This window comes from Hyla sarda, unplaced genomic scaffold, assembly GCF_029499605.1.
Source record: "Hyla sarda isolate aHylSar1 unplaced genomic scaffold, aHylSar1.hap1 scaffold_2281, whole genome shotgun sequence".
Lineage (NCBI taxonomy): Eukaryota > Metazoa > Chordata > Amphibia > Anura > Hylidae > Hyla > Hyla sarda.
The window spans coordinates 28,951-45,784 of record NW_026608960.1 but is presented as its reverse complement, the minus strand read 5'-3'; the positions used below and the strand labels follow the sequence as shown (position 1 = coordinate 45,784).

At 35.1% G+C, this 16,834-nt stretch overlaps 1 protein-coding gene and 1 long non-coding RNA gene across 2 annotated transcripts; both read right to left on the bottom strand.

The window, feature by feature from the left end:
• On the bottom strand, window positions 1–2,264 carry LOC130321786 (zinc finger BED domain-containing protein 4-like; the record flags this gene model as incomplete). The annotated part of the gene is given in 1 exon segment (XM_056553041.1): window positions 1–2,264. A coding segment is annotated over 1 exon segment (1,685 nt), but the record flags the coding sequence as incomplete, so codon positions are not given.
• Window positions 2,265–6,041: 3,777 nt separating this feature from the next.
• On the bottom strand, window positions 6,042–16,425 carry LOC130321785 (uncharacterized). The gene is made up of 4 exons (XR_008867451.1): window positions 16,353–16,425; window positions 15,173–15,245; window positions 9,449–9,521; window positions 6,042–7,170 (listed from the first exon to the last, which is right to left on the bottom strand). It is a non-coding gene; the product is annotated as an uncharacterized LOC130321785 (long non-coding RNA).
• Window positions 16,426–16,834: the final 409 nt, after the last annotated feature.

The following is a 16,834-nucleotide window of genomic DNA, read 5'->3' as shown; positions in this document are numbered from 1 at the left end:
TGTTGAGGAAGACCTGCCTTAATCTGCTCCTGCCTGAAAATGTGACTGTCCTTCACACTTCTATGAAAATGGCCTGCAATTTTCCTACAGGAGTCTAACACTTCAGAGAGCTTTGTATTGCTCTCAGTGGTGTCATCTATACCTGCCTTTACTACAAGATGGAGGACATGGGCGGAGCATCGGACACCAACAAATTTGCCATCCCGCAGTGCTTTTAACATATTGGCTGCCCCATCAGTGACCACAAACCCCATCTTCGCCTGTGTATTTGCCTGCTCCCCAAGCCACTCTGCCACCATTTTCTGTAATGCACGGGTTATGTTATGCGAGCTGTGCTGCTCATCTAAAACCTCTGCATGCAGTAGGAATGAGCAGTGCCCCTGATTTTGTTTTTCTACAACACCAGCTCCTGTGCTTCTTGGCCCTGATGTAATTTGGGCTGGTTCCATTACAATGGGCTGCCACCAGTGTGCTGTTAGTGATAAGAAGGCATGCTGCCCACTGGGAGCACTCCACAAGTCTGTGGTGAAATGTACTGACTGTCCTGTGGCTCTGCCTAGCTCCTGTTTTATTAACTCCACACAAGATTTATGTAAGGAGGGTACTATACTGCGACTAAATGTGGTACGGGATGGAATTACATACTGGGGTGCAACTGCCTGCATTAGACGTTTAAACGGTTCCCCCTCCACCATGTTAAAGGGAGCTCCCCCGACGGCTATGAGCTCGCCAATGAGGCGGGTAATTTTACGGGACTGCTGTCTTGAAATCCCCCTGGAATGAAATCCACTAAATTGATCCAAGGTGGGCTGTTTTGCTTGACTGGGGTCAACAGCTTCACCTCTGTGCCCCTTGTCCAGGTTATGTGAGCTGATGGTAGCACTGGAACTAGCACTTGCCCTTTTTTTACTGGGTGGAGGTGACAACAACCCACTGTCTTCTCTTAACAGGACTGGCTTGTGGTGTGTGCGCAAATGGTGATTCATGCCAGAATTAGTCAGATGCCCAATAACTCTACCACGACTGACTTCCCTGCCACATAGCTTACATTTAGCTGATCTACCATCACCAACTATTGAAAAATGCTCCCAAACTTTAGATTTCCGGCTGGAACTGGAACCGGGTTGTGCAGATGGGGCATTTTGCAGGAGGGGATTGCTTTTGGAAGCTGGAGGCCTTGTACTGGGGACGGTGGCACTACTTGAATGGGAGGGTGGTGTATCCATTACAACTAAAGAGCCAGAGGATGATGGTGGTGATGATTCTGGAAGGTCAGTTGTAAATAGGAGTGGCGATACAGGACTTTGATATTGTTCAGGACTGGACACATCATGAATGAAATCAAGGGGTACCTCCTCTTCTATGCTTCCAATGTCTACACCTTGAAGAGGCGTACTTAAATGCATTATGTCCATGTCTGATTGTGAGCCCTGCTTCTTGTTTTCCTCTCCTTCTTGGTGTCTAACAGATTGCGAGACATTAAGGGCCACAGTAGCAGCACTAGTGGTGGCTGTCTTATTTTTTTCTTGGATATGATGATGAGTATGGCCACTTGATGAAGCATGGGACTTTGCTGCAGGCCTTGCTGCTGATCCTCTTTTGTAAAAAAGTGCAGGTGTTACCTTAGCTTGTTTGCCTGTTGTCTCTGTGCCAGAAGCCAAGTTATCATCAGGTAAACCGTCCATTTCTGCAAATCCAGTGACTCTCTCCACACACTGCAACTGTAACACCACCAGCCAGTCTCACAGGACTACCTCACAACTGAATAAAACAGCCTTACTGTCTGCAATACAGTAGGGATTGAATGGAATAAGCTAATTGGCTAAAAGTTACCATATGGTACCATGTGACAATGAACTCCGATCATATGACCTCCTAAGGACCAATTAAAAGAATGCAGAATTATTACTTTACTTTCGTTTACGGACAACGAATGCATTCGTTATTTCCCGAATGATTCGTTATTTCACGAATGCATTCGTTATTTCCCGAATGTTATTTCCCGAATGATTTGTTATTTTCCGAATGATTCGTCATTTAACGAATGCATTCGTTATTACCCGAATGCATTCGTTATTCCCCGAACGATGTTATTTAACGAGTGCATTCGTTATTCACCGAACGCATTCGTTGTTCACCGAAGGTATTCGTTGTTTGGCTGTTCGTATTATCGGCGCTATTCGGAGATGCTCAAGATGTTTTTTCGTTCATTCGGATCGCTCCGAATGTACGAAAACGGTAATTTTCGTTAAATATAACATTCGTGCCGAACCGAATTGCACATGTCTAATCTTCATGTATAAGGTAGAGACTATGACATCTCTGCAGGTCTAGATGTTATATCTAGCCTGATTGTTATCAGTAATTAATATAAATATTAATTACCTGTCTCTTTGTTCCTTTCCTGCATCTGACGGGGGTATAGGTCCCTTTCACCCTCTCACCGGGCATTAATCACCTATAAAAAGACACAGGTATGATAACATGTCCCTTATACATGCTACAGACGCTAATATATATAACACTCTAGGGCCAGAACTACTTGTCTCAGGGATTATAAAACCGCATTAGAAAAAAGAACAAAAGAAAAGATGGAACCCATTGAGATATAGATGATAGGGATTTTTATTTCTATTGTAGTGCAGTGTATTATCCCTCCCAGAATGATGTTGACAGACACTATTGTTAGGTTTTTGGGGGTTTAGTGTTTGCAATGTTTGGGGTATGTGTTATTTTTTGTTTCTTTATTCATAAATTTTAAGGGTAATATATGTTTTTTTTTTTGGGGGGAAGGGGGCAGGAGCAAAATATTTTATAAATTATTATTATTTATTTGTTTTTTAATCAAAAACTGTTATTTTTGTTGTTATTATTATTCATCAATTTCATCAATATTTTATATATTTTTATTTGGCAAAATATTTCTTGGAATGTCTTTTATCAATTTTGTGCAGAAATTTAGGATAGAGGCTAACCATGTTGCGGTGGGAATTGCTAAACTAAAAATTAATAACAGAAATACAGTTTGCCCCTGAGATTCCAAAGCACAGAATGCACTTCAGATCAACAGCCGAAGCATCGTAGGGGGACCCATTCTAATGGAGACAATGTCCTCCACCCGTTTCCAGAACATTGAGGGGCCACTCAAAGAAATGGGCAGCCGAGCTTGAGCCACAGACGGTTGTCTCCATTCTGTATTTCTGTTTTATAATCAACATAATGTATTTTTCATAGTTTTAAATGGCAACAATCAGTTATAGTATGTGATTTATTACATTAACTTATAGATTTTTCTTTACAGTACAGTTATGTCTTAAATCTGCGGTCAATCTATTGAAAAAGGGATTACTACAAATAAAAAACAGATATTAGAAATCATAAATGTTCCTAATCTCTGTACCTGAGACATGGTTGTGTTATGTAAGAAGCTGTCTATAGACGATATACTTATTAAAAACACATATATCTTCATGTAAAAGGTAGAGACTATGACATCTCTGCAGGTCTAGATGTTATATCTAGCCTGATTGTTATCAGTAATTAATATAAATATTAATTACCTGTCTCTTTGTTCCTTTCCTGCAGCTGACGGGGGTATAGGTCCCTTTCACCCTCTCACCGGGCATTAATCACCTATAAAAAGACACAGGTATGATAACATGTCCCTTATACATGCTACAGACGCTAATATATATAACACTCTAGGGCCAGATTTACTTGTCTCAGGGATTATAAAACCGCATTAGAAAAAAGAACAAAAGAAAAGATGGAACCCATTGAGATATAGATGATAGGGATTTTTATTTCTATTGTAGTGCAGTGTATTATCCCTCCCAGGATGATGTTGACAGACACTATTGTTAGGTTTTTGGGGGTTTAGTGTTTGCAATGTTTGGGGTATGTGTTATTTTTTGTTTCTTTATTCATTAATTTTAAGGGTAATATATGTTTTTTTATTTTTGGGGGAAGGGGGCAGGAGCAAAATATTTTATAAATTATTTTTGTTTTTTTGTTTTTTAATCAAAAACTGTTATTTTTGTTGTTATTATTATTCATCAATTTCATCAATATTTTATATATTTTTATTTGGCAAAATATTTCTTGGAATGTCTTTTATCAATTTTGGGCAGAAATTTAGGATAGAGGTTAACCATATTGCAGTGGGAATTGCTAAACTAAAAATTAATAACAGAAATACAGTTTGCCCCCGAGGTTCCAAAGCACAGAATGCACTTCAGATCAACAGCCGAAGCATCGTAGGGGGACCCATTCTAATGGAGACAATGTCCTCCACCCGTTTCCACAACATTGAGGGGCCACTCAAAGAAAGGGGCAGTCGAGCTTGAGCCACAGACGGTTGTCTCCATTCTGTATTTCTGTTTTATAATCAACATAATGTATTTTTCATAGTTTTAAATGGCAATAATCAGTTATAGTATGTGATTTATTACATTAACTTATAGATATGTTTTTTTACAGTACAGTTATGTCTTAAATCTGCGGTCTGTCTATTGAAAAAGGGATTACTACAAATAAAAAACAGATATTAGAAATCATAAATGTTCCCAATCTCTGTACCTGAGACACAGTTGTGTTATATAAGAAGCTGTCTATAGACGATATACTTATTAAAAACACATATATCTTCATGTATAAGGTAGAGACTATGACATCTCTGCAGGTCTAGATGTTATATCTAGCCTGATTGTTATCAGTAATTAATATAAATATTAATTACCTGTCTCTTTGTTCCTTTCCTGCAGCTGACGGGGGTATAGGTCCCTTTCACTCTCTCACCGGGCATTAATCACCTATAAAAAGACACAGGTATGATAACATGTCCCTTATACATGCTACAGACGCTAATATATATAACACTCTAGGGCCCGAACTACTTGTCTCAGGGATTATAAAACCGCATTAGAAAAAAGAACAAAAGAAAAGATGGAACCCATTGAGATATAGATGATAGGGATTTTTATTTCTATTGCAGTGCAGTGTATTATCCCTCCCAGGATGATGTTGACAGACACTATTGTTAGGTTTTTGGGGGTTTTGTGTTTGTAATGTTTGGGGTATGTGTTATTTTTTTTTCTTTATTCATAAATTTTAAGGGTAATATATGTTTTTTTATTTTTGGGGGAAGGGGGCAGGAGCAAAATATTTTATAAATTATTTTAGTTTTTTTGTTTTTTAATCAAAAACTGTTATTTTTGTTGTTATTATTATTCATCAATTTCATCAATATTTTCTATATTTTTATTTGGCAAAATATTTCTTGGAATGTCTTTTATCAATTTTGTGCAGAAATTTAGGATAGAGGTTAACCATGTTGCGGTGGGAATTGCTAAACTAAAAATTAATAACAGAAATACAGTTTGCCCCCGAGATTCCAAAGCACAGAATGCACTTCAGATCAACAGCCGAAGCATCGTAGGGGGACCCGTTCTAATGGAGACAATGTCCTCCACCCGTTTCCAGAACATTGAGGGGCCACTCAAAGAAATGGGCAGTCGAGCTTGAGCCACAGACGGTTGTCTCCATTCTGTATTTCTGTTTTATAATCAACATAATGTATTTTTCATAGTTTTAAATGGCAATAATCAGTTATAGTATGTGATTTATTACATTAACTTATAGATTTTTCTTTACAGTACAGTTATGTCTTAAATCTGCTGTCTGTCTATTGAAAAAGGAATTACTACAAATAAAAAACAGATATTAGAAATCATAAATGTTCCCAATCTCTGTACCTGAGACATGGTTGTGTTATATAAGAAGCTGTCTATAGACGATATACTTATTAAAAACACATATATCTTCATGTATAAGGTAGAGACTATGACATCTTTGCAGGTTTAGATGTTGTATCTAGCCTGATTGTTATCAGTAATTAATATAAATATTAATTACCTGTCTCTTTGTTCCTTTCCTGCAGCTGACGGGGGTATAGGTCCCTTTCACCCTCTCACCGGGCATCAATCACCTATAAAAAGACACAGGTATGATAACATGTCCCTTATACATGCTACAGACGCTAATATATATAACACTCTAGGGCCAGAACTACTTGTCTCAGGGATTATAAAACCGCATTAGAAAAAAGAACAAAAGAAAAGATGGAACCCATTGAGATATAGATGATAGGGATTTTTATTTCTATTGCAGTGCAGTGTATTATCCCTCCCAGGATGATGTTGACAGACACTATTGTTAGGTTTTTGGGGGTTTTGTGTTTGTAATGTTTGGGGTATGTGTTATTTTTTGTTTCTTTATTCATAAATTTTAAGGGTAATATATGTTTTTTTATTTTTGGGGGAAGGGGGCAGGAGCAAAATATTTTATAAATTATTTTTGTTTTTTTGTTTTTTAATCAAAAACTGTTATTTTTGTTGTTATTATTATTCATCAATTTCATCAATATTTTCTATATTTTTATTTGGCAAAATATTTCTTGGAATGTCTTTTATCAATTTTGTGCAGAAATTTAGGATAGAGGTTAACCATGTTGCAGTGGGAATTGCTAAACTAAAAATTAATAACAGAAATACAGTTTGCCCCCGAGGTTCCAAAGCACAGAATGCACTTCAGATCAACAGCCGAAGCATCGTAGGGGGACCCATTCTAATGGAGACAATGTCCTCCACCCGTTTCAAAAACATTGAGGGGCCACTCAAAGAAAGGGGCAGTCGAGCTTGAGCCACAGACGGTTGTCTCCATTCTGTATTTCTGTTTTATAAACAACAGAATGTATTTTTCATAGTTTTAAATGGCAATAATCAGTTATAGTATGTGATTTATTACATTAACTTATAGATATGTTTTTTTACAGTACAGTTATGTCTTAAATCTGCGGTCTGTCTATTGAAAAAGGGATTACTACAAATAAAAAATAGATATTAGAAATCATAAATGTTCCCAATCTCTGTACCTGAGACACAGTTGTGTTATATAAGAAGCTGTCTATAGACGATATACTTATTAAAAACACATATATCTTCATGTATAAGGTAGAGACTATGACATCTCTGCAGGTCTAGATGTTATATCTAGCCTGATTGTTATCAGTAATTAATATAAATATTAATATTAATTACCTGTCTCTTTGTTCCTTTCCTGCAGCTGACGGGGGTATAGGTCCCTTTCACCCTCTCACCGGGCATTAATCACCTATAAAAAGACACAGGTATGATAACATGTCCCTTATACATGCTACAGACGCTAATATATATAACACTCTAGGGCCAGAACTACTTGTCTCAGGGATTATAAAACCGCATTAGAAAAAAGAACAAAAGAAAAGATGGAACCCATTGAGATATAGATGATAGGGATTTTTATTTCTATTGCAGTGCAGTGTATTATCCCTCTCAGGATGATGTTGACAGAGACTATTGTTAGGTTTTGGGGGTTTTTGTGTTTGTAATGTTTGGGGTATGTGTTATTTTTTGTTTCTTAATTCATAAATTTTAAGGGTAATATATGTTTTTTTATTTTTGGGGGAAGGGGTCAGGAGCAAAATATTTTATAAATTATTTTAGTTTTTTTGTTTTTTAATCAAAAACTGTTATTTTTGTTGTTATTATTCATCAATTTCATCAATATTTTATATATTTTTATTTGGCAAAATATTTCTTGGAATGTCTTTTATCAATTTTGGGCAGAAATTTAGGATAGAGGTTAACCATATTGCAGTGGGAATTGCTAAACTAAAAATTAATAACAGAAATACAGTTTGCCCCCGAGGTTCCAAAGCACAGAATGCACTTCAGATCAACAGCCGAAGCATCGTAGGGGGACCCATTCTAATGGAGACAATGTCCTCCACCCGTTTCCACAACATTGAGGGGCCACTCAAAGAAAGGGGCAGTCGAGCTTGAGCCACAGACGGTTGTCTCCATTCTGTATTTCTGTTTTATAATCAACATAATGTATTTTTCATAGTTTTAAATGGCAATAATCAGTTATAGTATGTGATTTATTACATTAACTTAAAGATATGTTTTTTTACAGTACAGTTATGTCTTAAATCTGCGGTCTGTCTATTGAAAAAGGGATTACTACAAATAAAAAACAGATATTAGAAATCATAAATGTTCCCAATCTCTGTACCTGAGACATGGTTGTGTTATATAAGAAGCTGTCTATAGACGATATACTTATTAAAAACACATATATCTTCATGTATAAGGTAGAGACTATGACATCTCTGCAGGTCTAGATGTTATATCTAGCCTGATTGTTATCAGTAATTAATATAAATATTAATTACCTGTCTCTTTGTTCCTTTCCTGCAGCTGACGGGGGTATAGGTCCCTTTCACTCTCTCACCGGGCATTAATCACCTATAAAAAGACACAGGTATGATAACATGTCCCTTATACATGCTACAGACGCTAATATATATAACACTCTAGGGCCAGAACTACTTGTCTCAGGGATTATAAAACCGCATTAGAAAAAAGAACAAAAGAAAAGATGGAACCCATTGAGATATAGATGATAGGGATTTTTATTTCTATTGTAGTGCAGTGTATTATCCCTCCCAGAATGATGTTGACAGACACTATTGTTAAGTTTTTGGGGGTTTAGTGTTTGCAATGTTTGGGGTATGTGTTATTTTTTGTTTCTTTATTCATAAATTTTAAGGGTAATATATGTGTTTTTTTTGGGGGGGGAAGGGGGCAGGAGCAAAATATTTTATAAATTATTATTATTTATTTGTTTTTTAATCAAAAACTGTTATTTTTGTTGTTATTATTATTCATCAATTTCATCAATATTTTATATATTTTTATTTGGCAAAATATTTCTTGGAATGTCTTTTATCAATTTTGTGCAGAAATTTAGGATAGAGGTTAACCATGTTGCGGTGGGAATTGCTAAACTAAAAATTAATAACAGAAATACAGTTTGCCCCTGAGATTCCAAAGCACAGAATGCACTTCAGATCAACAGCCGAAGCATCGTAGGGGGACCCATTCTAATGGAGACAATGTCCTCCACCCGTTTCCAGAACATTGAGGGGCCACTCAAAGAAATGGGCAGTCGAGCTTGAGCCACAGACGGTTGTCTCCATTCTGTATTTCTGTTTTATAATCAACATAATGTATTTTTCATAGTTTTAAATGGCAATAATCAGTTATAGTATGTGATTTATTACATTAACTTATAGATTTTTCTTTACAGTACAGTTATGTCTTAAATCTGCTGTCTGTCTATTGAAAAAGGGATTACTACAAATAAAAAACAGATATTAGAAATCATAAATGTTCCCAATCTCTGTACCTGAGACATGGTTGTGTTATATAAGAAGCTGTCTATAGACGATATACTTATTAAAAACACATATATCTTCATGTATAAGGTAGAGACTATGACATCTTTGCAGGTTTAGATGTTGTATCTAGCCTGATTGTTATCAGTAATTAATATAAATCTTAATTACCTGTCTCTTTGTTCCTTTCCTGCAGCTGACGGGGGTATAGGTCCCTTTCACCCTCTCACCGGGCATCAATCACCTATAAAAAGACACAGGTATGATAACATGTCCCTTATACATGCTACAGACGCTAATATATATAACACTCTAGGGCCAGAACTACTTGTCTCAGGGATTATAAAACCGCATTAGAAAAAAGAACAAAAGAAAAGATGGAACCCATTGAGATATAGATGATAGGGATTTTTATTTCTATTGCAGTGCAGTGTATTATCCCTCCCAGGATGATGTTGACAGAGACTATTGTTAGGTTTTTGGGGGTTTTGTGTTTGTAATGTTTGGGGTATGTGTTATTTTTTGTTTCTTTATTCATAAATTTTAAGGGTAATATATGTTTTTTTATTTTTGGGGGAAGGGGGCAGGAGCAAAATATTTTATAAATTATTTTTGTTTTTTTGTTTTTTAATCAAAAACTGTTATTTTTTTTGTTATTATTATTCATCAATTTCATCAATATTTTCTATATTTTTATTTGGAAAAATATTTCTTGGAATGTCTTTTATCAATTTTGTGCAGAAATTTAGGATGGAGGTTAACCATGTTGCAGTGGGAATTGCTAAACTAAAAATTAATAACAGAAATACAGTTTGCCCCCGAGGTTCCAAAGCACAGAATGCACTTCAGATCAACAGCCGAAGCATCGTAGGGGGACCCATTCTAATGGAGACAATGTCCTCCACCCGTTTCCAAAACATTGAGGGGCCACTCAAAGAAAGGGGCAGTCGAGCTTGAGCCACAGACGGTTGTCTCCATTCTGTATTTCTGTTTTATAAAAAACAGAATGTATTTTTCATAGTTTTAAATGGCAATAATCAGTTATAGTATGTGATTTATTACATTAACTTAGCGATTTTTCTTTACAGTACAGTTATGTCTTAAATCTGCGGTCTGTCTATTGAAAAAGGGATTACTACAAATAAAAAACAGATATTAGAAATCATAAATGTTCCCAATCTCTGTACCTGAGACACAGTTGTGTTATATAAGAAGCTGTCTATAGACGATATACTTATTAAAAACACATATATCTTCATGTATAAGGTAGAGACTATGACATCTCTGCAGGTCTAGATGTTATATCTAGCCTGATTGTTATCAGTAATTAATATAAATATTAATTACCTGTCTCTTTGTTCCTTTCCTGCATCTGACGGGGGTATAGGTCCCTTTCACCCTCTCACCGGGCATTAATCACCTATAAAAAGACACAGGTATGATAACATGTCCCTTATACATGCTACAGACGCTAATATATATAACACTCTAGGGCCAGAACTACTTGTCTCAGGGATTATAAAACCGCATTAGAAAAAAGAACAAAAGAAAAGATGGAACCCATTGAGATATAGATGATAGGGATTTTTATTTCTATTGTAGTGCAGTGTATTATCCCTCCCAGAATGATGTTGACAGACACTATTGTTAGGTTTTTGGGGGTTTAGTGTTTGCAATGTTTGGGGTATGTGTTATTTTTTGTTTCTTTATTCATAAATTTTAAGGGTAATATATGTTTTTTTTGGGGGGGGGAAGGGGGCAGGAGCAAAATATTTTATAAATTATTATTATTTATTTGTTTTTTAATCAAAAACTGTTATTTTTGTTGTTATTATTATTCATCAATTTCATCAATATTTTATATATTTTTATTTGGCAAAATATTTCTTGGAATGTCTTTTATCAATTTTGTGCAGAAATTTAGGATAGAGGTTAACCATGTTGCGGTGGGAATTGCTAAACTAAAAATTAATAACAGAAATACAGTTTGCCCCTGAGATTCCAAAGCACAGAATGCACTTCAGATCAACAGCCGAAGCATCGTAGGGGGACCCATTCTAATGGAGACAATGTCCTCCACCCGTTTCCAGAACATTGAGGGGCCACTCAAAGAAATGGGCAGTCAAGCTTGAGCCACAGACGGTTGTCTCCATTCTGTATTTCTGTTTTATAATCAACATAATGTATTTTTCATAGTTTTAAATGGCAACAATCAGTTATAGTATGTGATTTATTACATTAACTTATAGATTTTTCTTTACAGTACAGTTATGTCTTAAATCTGCGGTCAATCTATTGAAAAAGGGATTACTACAAATAAAAAACAGATATTAGAAATCATAAATGTTCCTAATCTCTGTACCTGAGACATGGTTGTGTTATGTAAGAAGCTGTCTATAGACGATATACTTATTAAAAACACATATATCTTCATGTATAAGGTAGAGACTATGACATCTCTGCAGGTCTAGATGTTATATCTAGCCTGATTGTTATCAGTAATTAATATAAATATTAATTACCTGTCTCTTTGTTCCTTTCCTGCAGCTGACGGGGGTATAGGTCCCTTTCACCCTCTCACCGGGCATTAATCACCTATAAAAAGACACAGGTATGATAACATGTCCCTTATACATGCTACAGACGCTAATATATATAACACTCTAGGGCCAGATTTACTTGTCTCAGGGATTATAAAACCGCATTAGAAAAAAGAACAAAAGAAAAGATGGAACCCATTGAGATATAGATGATAGGGATTTTTATTTCTATTGTAGTGCAGTGTATTATCCCTCCCAGGATGATGTTGACAGACACTATTGTTAGGTTTTTGGGGGTTTAGTGTTTGCAATGTTTGGGGTATGTGTTATTTTTTGTTTCTTTATTCATTAATTTTAAGGGTAATATATGTTTTTTTATTTTTGGGGGAAGGGGGCAGGAGCAAAATATTTTATAAATTATTTTTGTTTTTTTTGTTTTTTAATCAAAAACTGTTATTTTTGTTGTTATTATTATTCATCAATTTCATCAATATTTTATATATTTTTATTTGGCAAAATATTTCTTGGAATGTCTTTTATCAATTTTGGGCAGAAATTTAGGATAGAGGTTAACCATATTGCAGTGGGAATTGCTAAACTAAAAATTAATAACAGAAATACAGTTTGCCCCCGAGGTTCCAAAGCACAGAATGCACTTCAGATCAACAGCCGAAGCATCGTAGGGGGACCCATTCTAATGGAGACAATGTCCTCCACCCGTTTCCACAACATTGAGGGGCCACTCAAAGAAAGGGGCAGTCGAGCTTGAGCCACAGACGGTTGTCTCCATTCTGTATTTCTGTTTTATAATCAACATAATGTATTTTTCATAGTTTTAAATGGCAATAATCAGTTATAGTATGTGATTTATTACATTAACTTATAGATATGTTTTTTTACAGTACAGTTATGTCTTAAATCTGCGGTCTGTCTATTGAAAAAGGGATTACTACAAATAAAAAACAGATATTAGAAATCATAAATGTTCCCAATCTCTGTACCTGAGACACAGTTGTGTTATATAAGAAGCTGTCTATAGACGATATACTTATTAAAAACACATATATCTTCATGTATAAGGTAGAGACTATGACATCTCTGCAGGTCTAGATGTTATATCTAGCCTGATTGTTATCAGTAATTAATATAAATATTAATTACCTGTCTCTTTGTTCCTTTCCTGCAGCTGACGGGGGTATAGGTCCCTTTCACTCTCTCACCGGGCATTAATCACCTATAAAAAGACACAGGTATGATAACATGTCCCTTATACATGCTACAGACGCTAATATATATAACACTCTAGGGCCAGAACTACTTGTCTCAGGGATTATAAAACCGCATTAGAAAAAAGAACAAAAGAAAAGATGGAACCCATTGAGATATAGATGATAGGGATTTTTATTTCTATTGCAGTGCAGTGTATTATCCCTCCCAGGATGATGTTGACAGAGACTATTGTTAGGTTTTTGGGGGTTTTGTGTTTGTAATGTTTGGGGTATGTGTTATTTTTTGTTTCTTTATTCATAAATTTAAATATTTCTTGGAATGTCTTTTATCAATTTTGTGCAGAAATTTAGGATAGAGGTTAACCATGTTGCGGTGGGAATTGCTAAACTAAAAATTAATAACAGAAATACAGTTTGCCCCCGAGATTCCAAAGCACAGAATGCACTTCAGATCAACAGCCGAAGCATCGTAGGGGGACCCATTCTAATGGAGACAATGTCCTCCACCCGTTTCCAGAACATTGAGGGGCCACTCAAAGAAATGGGCAGTCGAGCTTGAGCCACAGACGGTTGTCTCCATTCTGTATTTCTGTTTTATAATCAACATAATGTATTTTTCATAGTTTTAAATGGCAACAATCAGTTATAGTATGTGATTTATTACATTAACTTATAGATTTTTCTTTACAGTACAGTTATGTCTTAAATCTGCGGTCAATCTATTGAAAAAGGGATTACTACAAATAAAAAACAGATATTAGAAATCATAAATGTTCCTAATCTCTGTACCTGAGACATGGTTGTGTTATATAAGAAGCTGTCTATAGACGATATACTTATTAAAAACACATATATCTTCATGTATAAGGTAGAGACTATGACATCTCTGCAAGTCTAGATGTTATATCTAGCCTGATTGTTATCAGTAATTAATATAAATATTAATTACCTGTCTCTTTGTTCCTTTCCTGCAGCTGACGGGGGTATAGGTCCCTTTCACCCTCTCACCGGGCATTAATCACCTATAAAAAGACACAGGTATGATAACATGTCCCTTATACATGCTACAGACGCTAATATATATAACACTCTAGGGCCAGATTTACTTGTCTCAGGGATTATAAAACCGCATTAGAAAAAAGAACAAAAGAAAAGATGGAACCCATTGAGATATAGATGATAGGGATTTTTATTTCTATTGTAGTGCAGTGTATTATCCCTCCCAGGATGATGTTGACAGACACTATTGTTAGGTTTTTGGGGGTTTAGTGTTTGCAATGTTTGGGGTATGTGTTATTTTTTGTTTCTTTATTCATAAATTTTAAGGGTAATATATGTTTTTTATTTTGGGGGGAAGGGGGCAGGAGCTAAATATTTTATAAATTCTTATTATTTATTTGTTTTTTAATCAAAAACTGTTATTTTTCTTGTTATTATTATTCATCAATTTCATCAATATTTTATATATTTTTATTTGGCAAAATATTTCTTGGAATGTCTTTTATCAATTTTGGGCAGAAATTTAGGATAGAGGTTAACCATATTGCAGTGGGAATTGCTAAACTAAAAATTAATAACAGATATACAGTTTGCCCCCGAGGTTCCAAAGCACAGAATGCACTTCAGATCAACAGCCGAAGCATCGTAGGGGGACCCATTCTAATGGAGACAATGTCCTCCACCCGTTTCCACAACATTGAGGGGCCACTCAAAGAAAGGGGCAGTCGAGCTTGAGCCACAGACGGTTGTCTCCATTCTGTATTTCTGTTTTATAATCAACATAATGTATTTTTCATAGTTTTAAATGGCAATAATCAGTTATAGTATGTGATTTATTACATTAACTTATAGATATGTTTTTTTACAGTACAGTTATGTCTTAAATCTGCGGTCTGTCTATTGAAAAAGGGATTACTACAAATAAAAAACAGATATTAGAAATCATAAATGTTCCCAATCTCTGTACCTGAGACACAGTTGTGTTATATAAGAAGCTGTCTATAGACGATATACTTATTAAAAACACATATATCTTCATGTATAAGGTAGAGACTATGACATCTCTGCAGGTCTAGATGTTATATCTAGCCTGATTGTTATCAGTAATTAATATAAATATTAATTACCTGTCTCTTTATTCCTTTCCTGCAGCTGACGGGGTTATAGGTCCCTTTCACCCTCTCACCGGGCATTAATCACCTATAAAAAGACACAGGTATGATAACATGTCCCTTATACATGCTACAGACGCTAATATATATAACACTCTAGGGCCAGAACTACTTGTCTCAGGGATTATAAAACCGCATTAGAAAAAAGAACAAAAGAAAAGATGGAACCCATTGAGATATAGATGATAGGGATTTGATTTGTATTTCTATTGTAGTGCAGTGTATTATCCCTCCCAGGATGATGTTGACAGACACTATTGTTAGGTTTTTGGGGGTTTAGTGTTTGCAATGTTTGGGGTATGTGTTATTTTTTGTTTCTTTATTCATAAATTTTAAGGGTAATATATGTTTTTTTTTTTGGGGGGAAGGGGGCAGGAGCAAAATATTTTATAAATTATTATTATTTATTTGTTTTTTAATCAAAAACTGTTATTTTTGTTGTTATTATTATTCATCAATTTCATCAATATTTTATATATTTTTATTTGGCAAAATATTTCTTGGAATGTCTTTTATCAATTTTGTGCAGAAATTTAGGATAGAGGTTAACCATGTTGCGGTGGGAATTGCTAAACTAAAAATTAATAACAGAAATACAGTTTGCCCCTGAGATTCCAAAGCACAGAATGCACTTCAGATCAACAGCCGAAGCATCGTAGGGGGACCCATTCTAATGGAGACAATGTCCTCCACCCGTTTCCAGAACATTGAGGGGCCACTCAAAGAAATGGGCAGTCAAGCTTGAGCCACAGACGGTTGTCTCCATTCTGTATTTCTGTTTTATAATCAACATAATGTATTTTTCATAGTTTTAAATGGCAACAATCAGTTATAGTATGTGATTTATTACATTAACTTATAGATTTTTCTTTACAGTACAGTTATGTCTTAAATGTGCGGTCAATCTATTGAAAAAGGGATTACTACAAATAAAAAACAGATATTAGAAATCATAAATGTTCCTAATCTCTGTACCTGAGACATGGTTGTGTTATGTAAGAAGCTGTCTATAGACGATATACTTATTAAAAACACATATATCTTCATGTATAAGGTAGAGACTATGACATCTCTGCAGGTCTAGATGTTATATCTAGCCTGATTGTTATCAGTAATTAATATAAATATTAATTACCTGTCTCTTTGTTCCTTTCCTGCAGCTGACGGGGGTATAGGTCCCTTTCACCCTCTCACCGGGCATTAATCACCTATAAAAAGACACAGGTATGATAACATGTCCCTTATACATGCTACAGACGCTAATATATATAACACTCTAGGGCCAGATTTACTTGTCTCAGGGATTATAAAACCGCATTAGAAAAAAGAACAAAAGAAAAGATGGAACCCATTGAGATATAGATGATAGGGATTTTTATTTCTATTGTAGTGCAGTGTATTATCCCTCCCAGGATGATGTTGACAGACACTATTGTTAGGTTTTTGGGGGTTTAGTGTTTGCAATGTTTGGGGTATGTGTTATTTTTTGTTTCTTTATTCATTAATTTTAAGGGTAATATATGTTTTTTTATTTTTGGGGGAAGGGGGCAGGAGCAAAATATTTTATAAATTATTTTTGTTTTTTTGTTTTTTAATCAAAAACTGTTATTTTTGTTA